This window comes from Alnus glutinosa, chromosome 9 (assembly GCF_958979055.1).
Source record: "Alnus glutinosa chromosome 9, dhAlnGlut1.1, whole genome shotgun sequence".
NCBI classification, from domain to species: domain Eukaryota; kingdom Viridiplantae; phylum Streptophyta; class Magnoliopsida; order Fagales; family Betulaceae; genus Alnus; species Alnus glutinosa.
In genome coordinates this window covers 6,377,476-6,389,919 of record NC_084894.1, presented here as the reverse complement: position 1 = coordinate 6,389,919, position 12,444 = coordinate 6,377,476, and the positions used below count along the sequence as shown (strand labels likewise).

General features: G+C 35.2%; 3 protein-coding genes across 3 annotated transcripts; all 3 read left to right on the top strand.

Annotated features, from left to right (window-relative positions):
* Positions 1-622: 622 nt before the first annotated feature.
* LOC133877031 (germin-like protein 9-3) lies at positions 623-1,373 on the top strand. The gene has a single exon (XM_062315262.1). The coding sequence runs from the start codon at positions 727-729 to the stop codon at positions 1,351-1,353; it is 627 nt and encodes a 208-aa protein (XP_062171246.1). The 5' UTR covers positions 623-726; the 3' UTR covers positions 1,354-1,373.
* Positions 1,374-8,875: 7,502 nt separating this feature from the next.
* LOC133877054 (putative germin-like protein 9-2) lies at positions 8,876-9,502 on the top strand. The gene has a single exon (XM_062315288.1). The coding sequence runs from the start codon at positions 8,876-8,878 to the stop codon at positions 9,500-9,502; it is 627 nt and encodes a 208-aa protein (XP_062171272.1).
* Positions 9,503-11,761: 2,259 nt separating this feature from the next.
* On the top strand, positions 11,762-12,388 carry LOC133877055 (putative germin-like protein 9-2). Its single transcript, XM_062315290.1, has one exon. It carries the CDS (start codon positions 11,762-11,764, stop codon positions 12,386-12,388), a length of 627 nt encoding a protein of 208 aa, XP_062171274.1.
* Positions 12,389-12,444: the final 56 nt, after the last annotated feature.

Genomic DNA, 12,444 nt, shown 5'->3' with positions numbered 1-12,444 from the left:
CTTGGTGGATGGAAAACGGGTTCAGAGAGTGATTTGTAATTATATTACCACAGTGAGTGATTCGTAATTTAGGTCAATTCCAAGGATCAGTGGTGCAATTATCCTTTAATATTATTTGGTTTTTTTTTTTTTTTTTTTTTTTTTTTTTTTTTTTTTTTTTTTTTTTTTTTTTGCATTGTATTTTCGTTTTGAGTGTGTTATTGGGGCCGGGAGTCCACCCATTTTTCAATATTTTGAACCCTGTAACCCGTTCTTAGATAATTTTCTTTAAAAAAACAAAAAAAAGGAAGAAGAAGAAAAAGAATAAGAAGAAGAAAGAACGGAACTACAAGAGTAAGTATCTATCTGCCATTCTTCCACTTCAGTTTAGTGATACCAACCTCAGAACGTACTTTAAGGAACAGCAGGGCATATGATTTTTAGCTATTGCATGTATAGCAGTCGTGAAGTTAAGGCAAAACATGTACTTTCTTGGTGTCTTTTAGCAGCCGATCGGATGACAAAACCAAAGAAGTGCAGCTACAAGCCTACAAGAATAATGACTTTGTAGTTTTCATCTCAAGCTGTCATCCATAAAGGGCCTGCAGAAGAAGCACAAACACGATTGCCTTTCCTTCAAATTCTATACGGATAAGGATAACACTATAAATACAGCCTTTCTACCACATCAACAATCACTAAAACCCCATATCAGCTTTACCCTTATCTATACTCGAATTCTCTTCTATGGCCTCTAATACTTTCGCTGTGAAATTCTTCTCGTTACTAATTTTTTCATTTGCCATTATGAAAATGGCAATAGCGGGAGATCCAGACATTATCTTTGACTTTATAGCCCCCCCAAACACCACAATTGATGAGAATTTCTTTACATTTACTGGCATGCGTTCCCTTATTACAGCTGGCCCTCTCACAGGCTTTAAGGTCTCCAAAGCAGCCTTGACTGAATTTCCGGCTCTTAATGGGCAGAGTGTTTCTATTGCTGTTCTTGAATTTGCAGCTGGCTCTACCAACCCACCGCACACCCATCCTCGCTCTGCTGAGCTTCTTTTCCTGATCGATGGTACCCTTCAAGTGGGGTTCATTGATACTACCAACAAGCTGTTTAATCAAACATTACAGACGGGTGATATTTTTGTGTTTCCAAAAGGACTCGTGCACTTTCAATTTAACCCTGCCGCGCAAGCCCCGGCGCTAGCAATTTCAGCTTTTGGAAGCGCAAATGCTGGAACCGTTTCACTTCCCAACACTTTGTTCAACACTAGCATTGATGACAATGTCTTGGCTTTGTCATTCAAGACTGACATTGCCACCATTCAACATCTTAAAGCTGGTCTTGCTCCCAAGCCATAAGGATACCGTTCATTACCACTAGTAGCTATTTTATGATCGTTAACTCAATGTTCTATGGTGTTTTAATTTGTTCCCTTTCTGTTTCTTGCTTCCATTTTTTTTTGTTTTTTTGAATAATTACCCTTCTTGTTTAGAAGGGTATATATATCATTGCCTTTGTCAGCATTAAGTGTAATATTCCTTTTTTGTTGTGGCCTTTATATCACATTTACGGTGTTTGCTATGTTTATTATTTTTTAATAAATATATACGGTATTATGATTATTTCTATTAATTTAGATTACCGTAAATATGGAATCCGTATTATGGTTATTTCTATTAATTTAGATTACCGTAAATATGGAATCGGTTAATTGATTTTAAAAATCAATTAACAATATTGTTTCCTTGATGGAAGGAAACAATTCGGTGTTTACCATTTGAGGGTCCCTAACCTAGCCTATAAATAGAGTGCCTGTGTACACCATCAGTACAGCCATCAAGCAATAGGCATAGGTTAGAAGACACCTCATAATTTTGTTCTTAGAAGTTCTGGAGGAGTGCTTGAGCAACAATGGCCGGAGGTATGCCTAAAACTGTTCTCTTTAATTTTTCGCTGCGCATGTTAGGTTAAAGAAATAATTGTTAATTATTTCTAACATGTGGTATCAGAGCCATCCTCTGTGCTATTTTGCTTAGCGTATAATTTTACTATGCGTTATCAATATTGAATCAAGTATTTTTTATTGGTTATCAATATTGAATCAAGTATATTCTATTTGGTATTGTTCACTTCTGTTTGTCAATATTGTTTGAGCAATATTTCGTCTTTTGTAACATGATAGAAACGCATTAGCGATTATTTTGTGAATATTTGTTGTTCACGTACTGTTTGTGAAGACCCATAAATTTGATATAACTATTTTTTGTTTTATCACTATTCTGTGTATTGTGATATATTGCCTAATTTTGAGTTGTTGTAATCTTGATATGGGTATTTTCATAAAGGGGTAGCGGCTAGGGTTCCATTTTTAGGGTTTTCAACCCATCTGGAACATTACGGGTCGGGTTGGTTGGTGACTGGGTAGGGTTTTGACCCATTAAAGTTTTTGGGTTGGATATATTTTTCGGGTAAGGTTTTTTAAAACCCATGTAGTTTTGGGCCATTTAAGTGGGCTGACCTAGTTTGGGCCAGCACTATACATAGACTCAGAGGCCTGACCCGATTAAGTGGGTTGACCCAATTGCCCAAATACAGTAGCCCATTTGGAGTCTTGTGACCCAGAAGTCCAACCCAATATAGTAGCCAATTACAGTAGCATTTAAATAAAATAAAAGATTTGGCTCATATGGGGTTCGAACTTGAACTTGGGACCTTCATGTCCATAAAATGACAAGCTTCAAACCATTGAGTTAAGCCTGGTTTTATGCTTTCACATTAAGGTTTTATTCCCTTTATTATTTACAGTACTGTGTATTAAAATTATTGTTTATTTAATACATGAATTGAGGAATATATTTTTAATTGTTGAATTTATATTGTTTAAATATAAATTGCTTGATGCCTAGACCTAAGAATAATTAACAATACCATATATACTGGTGTGTTTACAGTAATATCTAAGAATGCAATGTCGGGGAAAGTTCTGGCAAGGAAAGTCTTGGGATTTAAGTGTGTCCGGTGTGACCCCCCTCACTTTTCTGGGAGCTTATCTGCTTGCACCTTGGAAAATGCTGTTTATTCCATTTAAGTATTGGTTTGTTATATTCCTGGGGCTATTAAGGGGGCATCTATAAAGTTGTTAGATGTTAATGAAGTAGCAATTATCATGATAATTTTGGGAGAGCCACAGCATCCCAATTTTGAATGACAATTGCATTAAGATTACACACACGTAATTATCATTATGATTTTGGGGAGCCACAACATCCCAAATTTTAATGATAATTACATCAGGATTACACGCATGAACCTTATAAAGATTTATTAGATGTTCATGAATTACAGCATGATTATTATGATTTTGGGAGAGCCACAGCATCTCGATTTTATAATAATTGCATAAAGATCGTACACGTGAACTTCATATAGAAAAATTAACATCGTCTTGTAATTAATTCATAAATTTAATTACTTATCCCCACAGGGAAGTTTTTATTTTTATGACTTAATTATAATAAGATAACAAATTTAGTATTGAAAGTAAAATTTCTCTCGGTTGCCCACAGGTACGAAGAATTTTATTTATCAATATTTAAATTTATTAGTCTTATTGATAAAGAGTAAATTTCATGCATGATGCAACTTTTGCCCACAGGTAGGTTGAAATTTACTATTTAAATTAGCATTGGCTAATTTAAAATAAAGTTAATTCATAGCATTAAAGTATTTATTTTATTTTTGGGTTATTGCAGCTATTCATATTACTCTACCTTGGTAGTTTCATATTCCAATACATTATGGTAATATTTTTCTGACTGAAAAATATTAATATGCTTTTTTATTTGGGGTGTTAAAAATTTTGGTGCTCCGTGTGGACAAACCACCTACTCCCGCGGAATTAAGTACGCCACTTGAGATTATTAAGCATGAACGGTGGGAGTGATTTAATTACTTAAGTTAGATGTTCATGAAATCTCATGTCACTAAAGTCATCAAGGATTTATTCCTGAATGTTTTAGAGCCAAAGTTTTATAAAGGTTGTTTATGAACATTTAGTAAGTTCAAACAAAACTTGGCCAGAACCCTAATAGAAAAAAAAAAAAAAAAAAAAAGCTTTAAAAACAAACCTTTTACAGTTTCTAAAGTGTTTATAATCTCATTATGGGAATGAAGGAAATTATAGCTTAGCCTAAGTCTATAAAGATTGAGATTTTTTGAGTCATTATTGGTCTATTTCATTTTTGAATTCTTTCTTCTAAGTGTAGAATTTTATCTTTTACTACACATAAGGATAAATGGTTAGTAAGTGAACTTCTAACCATGTGTGTTCAAGAGAATCTATAAAGTGTTCACATGATTACTCATGTTAAGGGAAAGACCGATAAATGCAATCATGCCCAACACTTAAAGCATGAGAATAAGGTGCCAATAAAGTATTATGGCAATCAAGATACCTATTTCTCATGCAATAAGGAAAATTAATGGTATATAAAGAAAGATTGCGTGAAGTATGAGAAATGACTTAAAATAAAGATAATCTCATATATCTAGTATGTCGTGAATCTCTTTTAGTGACTCATTCAAATATGTTGTGGATTGATTATGGTTTAACAATCCACGTTGTCAACACAAATGCAGAATCTTTTTAAAAGTGAATAACACGTGTTTATAATTTGAGGATGTTTGGATTTATAGGTTAATTTTGAGATTCAGTTATATTTTTTACTTAAAAAATGATTTATATTCCATAATCTTTTAGAAATTTATTTTCTAGTTTGGTTTGTTAAAAATTTCGATTTTATTTTTGAAATTTTTCTTATTTTAGATGGAATATTGGTTGGGGTTTATTTAAAGTCTATTTAAAATTGACCTACATCCCAATTTTTGAAACAAAATCATTTGTTTGTTTCTACATATTGATGTTGACGTAAAGTAGAGTCTTTGAGAATTTAAAAATGCTCTTGTTATGGCTTTGGAGATTGAAATATATCTCTATACAGAAAATAAAAGTCGGTAATTTACTGACTTTGGTACTTGTGTGGACTGCGTAAGGGAAAGCATACCAATAAGACCATTAGAGGTGCCAAAGAGAGCCTTTTAAAATTCTTGAGATCATGTACATTGAAAGGTGTTAACCTTTCCATACTCATTGCCTAAATGGTCAGAGATATTTTTATTTATTTTAGTGATGACCATATAAAGTTTATGTATCTCTATCTTCTAAATATTAAAGCTGGGGTATTGAATGTTTTTAATACCTATAAGGAAGAAGAGGAGAAACAATTTGAAGATCATAAGATCTAATATAGGCATAGAGTATTAAGGTAGGTACACACAAAGGGAAATGATTAGTAATACTAATCTGCTATTACCCTTATAGAGTAAAGCTTTGAAGACCGTTGTGTATATGTTAAACAGTATTCCATCTAAGGTTGTCCATAAGACACCTTTTAAAGTATGAAATAGATGGAAGCTTAGTTTAAATTATTTACACATATGGGGTTGCCTTGCTAAAGAGAGGATTTATAATCCTCGCCTTAGGAAATTAGATTCAAGGACAACCAGCGGATCTTTTATAAGCAATCTAGTAAACTTTAAAGGGTTTTAATGTTTTATTGTCCTTCATATAAGCCTAGAGTTGTTGATTGTAAAATTTTTAGAGGATACGGAACCTAGTGGGAGTGCTTATTCATATAAATTGGAATTTGAGGAAGCACTAGAGTTGACCAAATCTCCTCCTCATAGAAGATGATTGATTGTATTCAGAGAAAATCAGATTGATTATCCTGAGCCACAATCACTTCTAGAACAACCAACTCATACAGAACAGGTTCAAAATCTATTCTCCCATTGCAAAATGTAGAGGAAGTAGAATTAAGAAAATCCTATAGAATAAGTAGATCAACAATTCTTAGTGATCATGTTGTATATCTCCCAGAGTCTGATGTTGACATTGGACATAAAGATGATCCAAATTTGTTTTCACATACTATGAATGGAGAAAACTCCGCATTGAGATTCAGTGCCATGAAGTAAGAGATAAATCCATTGCTCAACAGTCAAGCTAGACTCGTAGCCAATGTTTTTACTCATAAGGAAGGCATTGATTATCGTGAAACATTCTCTCCAGTGTCTAAGAATGGTTCATCGAGATAATCATAGCATTAGTAGCTCATTTTGATCTAGAGCTACATCAAATTGATGCGAAAACAACATTTATGAATGAGGATCTTAAAGATGAGGTTTACATGACACAACCTAAACATTTTATAAAATAACAGTCAAAATACTTGCAAATTAAAGAATTCTATTTATGGGCTGTGATAGATCTCTCACCGGTGATATACTTTTTACAAGGTAATTGTTTTATTGTTTACTGAAAACCTTGTTAATTAGTATATATATACCTTAAGGTCAGTGGGAGTACAGTAATCTTTCTAGTCCTATATATAGATATTGTTTTTGCAAGTGGTGATTTAGGTTTGCTACATACGGTTCATTTCACAAAACTTTGAAATGAAGGATTTGGGTGAAACCTCTTATGTCTTTTGACATAGAGATTCACAGAGACATAAAGAATATTAACATTGTCTCGGAAGGTCTACATTGAAAAAGTTTTGGGAAGATTTAGAATGAAGAATTATGTACCTTCAGTAGCAATTAAGAGGGACTAATTAAATACAGATTAATGTCCCAAAATGTATTGGAATAAGGGCAGATGAAAAGTTTTTTAAAGCGTTTGCATTATGCATAACCATATGACTGACAATAAGAATATTGGGTCAATAAAGTGCTGCAAATAAAGTCTTGCGGTATATGCAAGGAACCAAGAAGTACAACTTAACCTAAGGATACCTTTCCATTTGAATGTGGTTAGTTGTTCAGATTTGAGTTTTGCTGATTGTGTAGATAGTAGAAAGTCTATTTAGGGTATATATATTTTTTATTGAGAGATATATCTTAAAGATGCAGTATGCAGACTATGGTTGCTACGTCTATCAAGAAAGCTAAAATTCTAGCGTGCTATGAATTTAGTACACAGGCATGATGGTTGAGACATTTTGTTGAAAGTCTCAATATTGTCGATTTTACAGTTAGACCATAAAGATACTCTGCGGTAATTTTACTATAATCTTCTTTTATAAGAATAAAGAGTAGAAGCAGAAGTAAATCGACATCAAGTATCTCAGTACGAGAGATAACATTAAGAGACATAAAGGGTCTATTGAGCATATAAGTACTGAATTAATGATTGCGGATCCCATGACTTAAAGTTTACCAGTAAAGAAAGAATAAAGTCATGCGGAATATATGAGACTCATTAATTCATTTTCGCTTGGTTTGTCTCTTTTTGGTCTATAGACATAAAGTTATGATAATAAAGATTTTGTGCACATTTGTTATTTTATCCATGAGGATAAATAAAGTTGGACCCGAATGATTTATAGGAAGTTCATTCATAAAGCTTGATTATCCATAAGGTACTCATGTAAGGAGTGTTTTACATTGTGATACATGGAAGGGACGACCTACTTTTATAATGGTTTTACCGCCATGATTCGTGTGAAACATTTCTTAACTGAGTTGGAGGATTCCATAAAAGGATTGGCCAAAACTAAAGAACCTAATACCATATGGTTATATGTTATAAAGTCCAAGTGGGAGAATGTAATATTCCTTTTTTGTTGTGGCCTTTATATCACATTTACGGTGTTTGCTATGTTTATTATTTTTTAATAAACATATACGGTATTATGATTATTTCTATTAATTTAGATTACCGTAAATATGGAATCGGTATTATGGTTATTTCTATTAATTTAGATTACCGTAAATATGGAATCGGTTAATTGATTTTAAAAATCAATTAACAATATTGTTTCCTTGATGGAAGGAAACAATTCGGTGTTTACCATTTGAGGGCCCCTAACCTAGCCTATAAATAGAGTGCCTGTGTACACCATCAGTACAGCCATCAAGCAATATGCATATGTTAGAAGACACCTCATAATTTTGTTCTTAGAAGTTCTGGAGGAGTGCTTGAGCAACAATGGCCGGAGGTATGCCTAAAACTGTTCTCTTTAATTTTCCGTTGCGCATGTTAGGTTAAAGAATTTACCTCTTCCTATCAGCTTAAGCTTTTAGGAAAAGTAGTGATTTAACATGGTATCAAAGCCAAAGGTCTTGAGTTCGAACCTTGACTCCGTCATTTACCTCCCGTTTCAATTAAATATTCCACGTGTTGGGCCCTCATCTATCAAAAGGAAGTCTGAGCCCACACGTGAGGGAGAGTGTTAAAGTATTGATTAAGTGATTAAATTTACCTCTTCCTATCATTATATATGTAAAAGAAGGTTCAGGATCTTTGTGTGTGCGAGCTTTTTATCATTTTCCGAGAATTACAGACAACAAAAAGAAAGAAAGAAAAAAATAAAAAAATCATACACTGGCAAACAACTATAGCTCCGTCAACACCCCCAAATGTTAATTCAAATTTACAAGACTGTCATTGATAAGAGACTGAAATACAAATAGCACCCCAATAGCCCCGTTAAACTTATGTGTGATGAAAATCATCACCAAAAAGAGTTTATTAAGCAAAACTTGTACTTTCTTGGTTTCTTGTAGTTGTACCAGTCAATTGACAAAACCAAAGAACTGGAGCTACAAGAAGAATGACTATGCTGTTTTCATCTCCAGTTGTCATCCAAGAGGCCTGCAGAATGAGCACAAACACGATTGCCTTTCCTTCAAATTCTATATGGATAACACCCTATAAATACAGCCTTTCTTATAAGCCTAAGCACCTCATTCCACCACATCAACAATCACTAGAATCCCATAACAGCTTTACCCTTATCTATACTCAACTTCTTTTCCATGGCTTCTAAAACTTTCGCCATTAAATTCTTCTCACTACTAATTTCGTCATTTGCCCTCATGAAAATGGCAACAGCCGGAGATCCAGACATCCTCTCAGACTTTATAGTCCCCCCAAATGTCACAGTTGATGGGAATTTCTTCACATTTACTGGCATGCGTTCCCTTATTGCGGCTGGCCCTCCCACAGCCTTTAAAGTCTCCAAAGCAGCCTTGGCTGAATTTCCGGCTCTTAATGGGCAGAGTGTTTCTATTGCTGTTCTTGAATTTGCAGCAGGAACCACAAACCCACCGCACACCCACCCTCGCTCTGCTGAGCTTCTTTTCCTGATCGATGGTACCCTTCAAGTGGGGTTCGTTGATACCACCAACAAGCTATTTACTCAAACACTACAAACAGGTGATATGTTTGTGTTTCCGAAGGGACTCGTGCACTTCCAATATAATGCTGCAGCAAAAGCACCTGCGATAGCAGTTTCAGCTTTTGGAAGCGCAAATGCCGGAACTGTTTCACTTCCCAACACTTTGTTCAACACTAGCATTGACGACAATGTCTTGGCTTTGTCCTTCAAGACCGACGTTGCCACCATTCAACACCTTAAAGCTGGTCTTGCCCCCAAGCCATAAGGATACCGTTCATTACCAGCAGCAGCTATTTTATGATAACACACTGTTCTATGGTGTTTTGTTCTCTCTCTGCTATTTTACCTTTTTTCTTTTTTTCTTTTTTTTTTTTTGAATAATTACCCTTCTTGTTTAGAAGGGTATATATATCATCATCACCTTCGTCAGCATTAAGGTTTTGTTTTCCTAAGCTACCGCTATCTTGACACACAATGAGCAAGCTTACTGTCTTCTCTTTAAATACTCCCTGGGGCGCCTGCCGTTACACGGGATTAATGGAGATGCCACATCCACTTGAAACATGATGAAGTAAGATTCAAGAGACCGTACGTCGACAACTATAAAAAACACATAAATTAATGAGATTATTTAGAAAAGAAGAGAGAGAGAGAGAGAGATTATTCAAGGGTCCAAAAATTACCATAAAGAAACCCATTTTAAAGAACTGATCAAACTAAATCTGTGACTTCTAGAATAAGCAAACATCACAGATACATCAATTAAAGCGCACACAATTTGAGTTGGAACTGTCTGAACCTAAACATTCCTGAGTTTGTGACTCCGCACTTTGAACTCTGTTGCCGCTTATGTATTCTGTCTTATTTTCAAACTTCATACGGATTATATCAGTTAGAATAGGAGATGAATATGCAGCATTTCAAATTGTAACAGATATAATAAATCAATCAGAATTCTGTTATGGTATGTCGTCTGACAATGAGGCTGTCAAAGCAAGAGCAAAAGTTGTTTGGGACCAAATTTGTGTTCTGAAACAGGATGGGGGATGTGGACATAAAAGATTAGAGGATAAGAACAAAGTTGCAATTTTGAGGCGTATTTGGAATTTATTTGCTAAGGCAGGTTCAATGTGTGTAGCTTGGGTGAAGGAGTATCTGCTAAAGGTAAGGAGTTTTTGGCAAGTAAAAGTGCTGCAGATACAGCTAGAAAATTTATTCAATTCAAAGTAGGAGATGGAAGAAGCATCAATCTGTGGTTTGATTGGTGGCATTCAGAAGGTGTTCTAGATCAAAAATTTGGTCATAGAATCGTAAATAATGCTGGTAGCGAAGTTGCGAATAAACTGTCATATGTTTTAAGAGGAAGAGATTGGTGTTGGATGCCGGCAAGGTCAGATGATCTTGTGTATTGGTGAGCCTGATCAGCCAATTTGGAATATCTCGAACTCGAAGGTTGAAAGCTACTTTGTGCACCCTCAGTTTGGGTGCAGTTGTGTGTAATGTGTGGAAGCAACATACAGAATGATGTTAAACATGGCAATCAAATAAGGTCAGAGGAGAAAATTGTTCAACGAATAATCTGGGAGATCAGAACAAGAACTGTGAGCAAAGGACGATCAAGTTTGACAAGGAAAAATGTGAAATTATGCAGCAAATGGAATATACCGGAGAGACTTCTTAAAGTTTTGTCTCAACTGTAGTGTTTGCTTGTACATTTCAAATGTATTGTAGTTTAGTTGTATAAAATTGTATAGAGGGTGTTGTACTTATAGTTTGTTACGACTCAAAGTGTTCTACATGGCTTACGTACAAGTTTAATCATGTGTATATAAACTCTTGGACATTCTCTCTTTACAAATCGGTGTTTAAGAGTGAGTTTTACCAAAAATTGGTATCATAATTCACTTTTAGCCCAACGTTCTCTGTTTGTGGAAGTCTTAACTGGAGTGTGTAGGAAGCCGTCCAAATTTTCATATATATATATATACCAATAACTCAATAAGTAGACCCCCAAAAGAGTATCTAGCCCAAAGTTCCCCCAAGATGCCTGTGTTCTCTCATTGAGTTTATTCCCTTTCTATGGCAGATTGATCATTTTCCGAGAATTCCAATATATGTGCAAACCACAGTATTGTAATTCACATTTACAAGACTGTCCTAGATAAGAGACTAAAATACAAATAGCACCAATTAATAACCCTGTTCAACTTATGTGTGATGAAATGATCACCAAAAAGAGATTAATAAGCAAAACTTGTACTTTCTTGGTGTCTTGTACCAGTCAAATGACAAAACCAAAGAACTGCAGCAACAAGAAGAATGACTACGCTGTTTTCATCTCCAGTTGTCATCCAAGAGGCCTGCAGAAGGAGCACAAACACGATTGCCTTTCCTTCAAATTCTATATGGATAACACCTTATAAATACAGCCTTTCTTATAAGCCTAAGCACCTCATTCCACCACATCAACAATCACTAGAATCCCATAACAGCTTTACCCATATCTATACTCAACTTCTTTTCCATGGCTTCTAAAACTTTCGCCATTAAATTCTTCTCACTACTAATTTCGTCATTTGCTATCATGAAAATGGCAACAGCCGGAGATCCAGACATCCTCTCAGACTTTATAGTCCCCTCAAATGTCACTGTTGATGGAAATTTCTTCACATTTACTGGCATGCGTTCCGTTGTTAGGGGAGGCCTTCCCACAGCCTTTAAGGTCTTCAAAGCAGCCTTGACTGAATTTCCGGCTCTTAATGGGCAGAGTGTTTCCATTGCTGTTCTTGAATTTGCGGCTGGCACCACAAACCCACTGCACACCCATCCTCGCTCTGCTGAGCTCCTTTTCCTGATTGGTGGTACCCTTCAAGTGGGGTTTGTTGATACTACCAACAAGTTGTTTACTCAAACACTACAAATAGGTGATATGTTTGTGTTTCCAAAAGGACTCGTACACTTTCAGTACAACGCTGCAGCTCAAGAATCTGCAATAGCAATTTCAGCTTTTGGAAGCGCAAATGCTGGAACTGTTTCCATTCCCAACACTTTGTTCAACACTAGCATTGACGACAATGTCTTGGCTTTGTCCTTCAAAACCGACGTTGCCACCATTCAACACCTTAAAGCTGGTCTTGCTCCCAAGCCTTAAGGATACCGGCCAGTAGCAGCTATTTTATGATATGTTGGTGTTTTGTACTTCTGTTT

Bases quoted from the DNA above. Each gene is read 5' to 3' on its own strand.
- LOC133877055 (XM_062315290.1), top strand. From the start codon at position 11,762: ATGGCTTCTAAAACTTTCGCCATTAAATTCTTCTCACTACTAATTTCG.
- LOC133877031 (XM_062315262.1), top strand. From the start codon at position 727: ATGGCCTCTAATACTTTCGCTGTGAAATTCTTCTCGTTACTAATTTTT.
- LOC133877054 (XM_062315288.1), top strand. From the start codon at position 8,876: ATGGCTTCTAAAACTTTCGCCATTAAATTCTTCTCACTACTAATTTCG.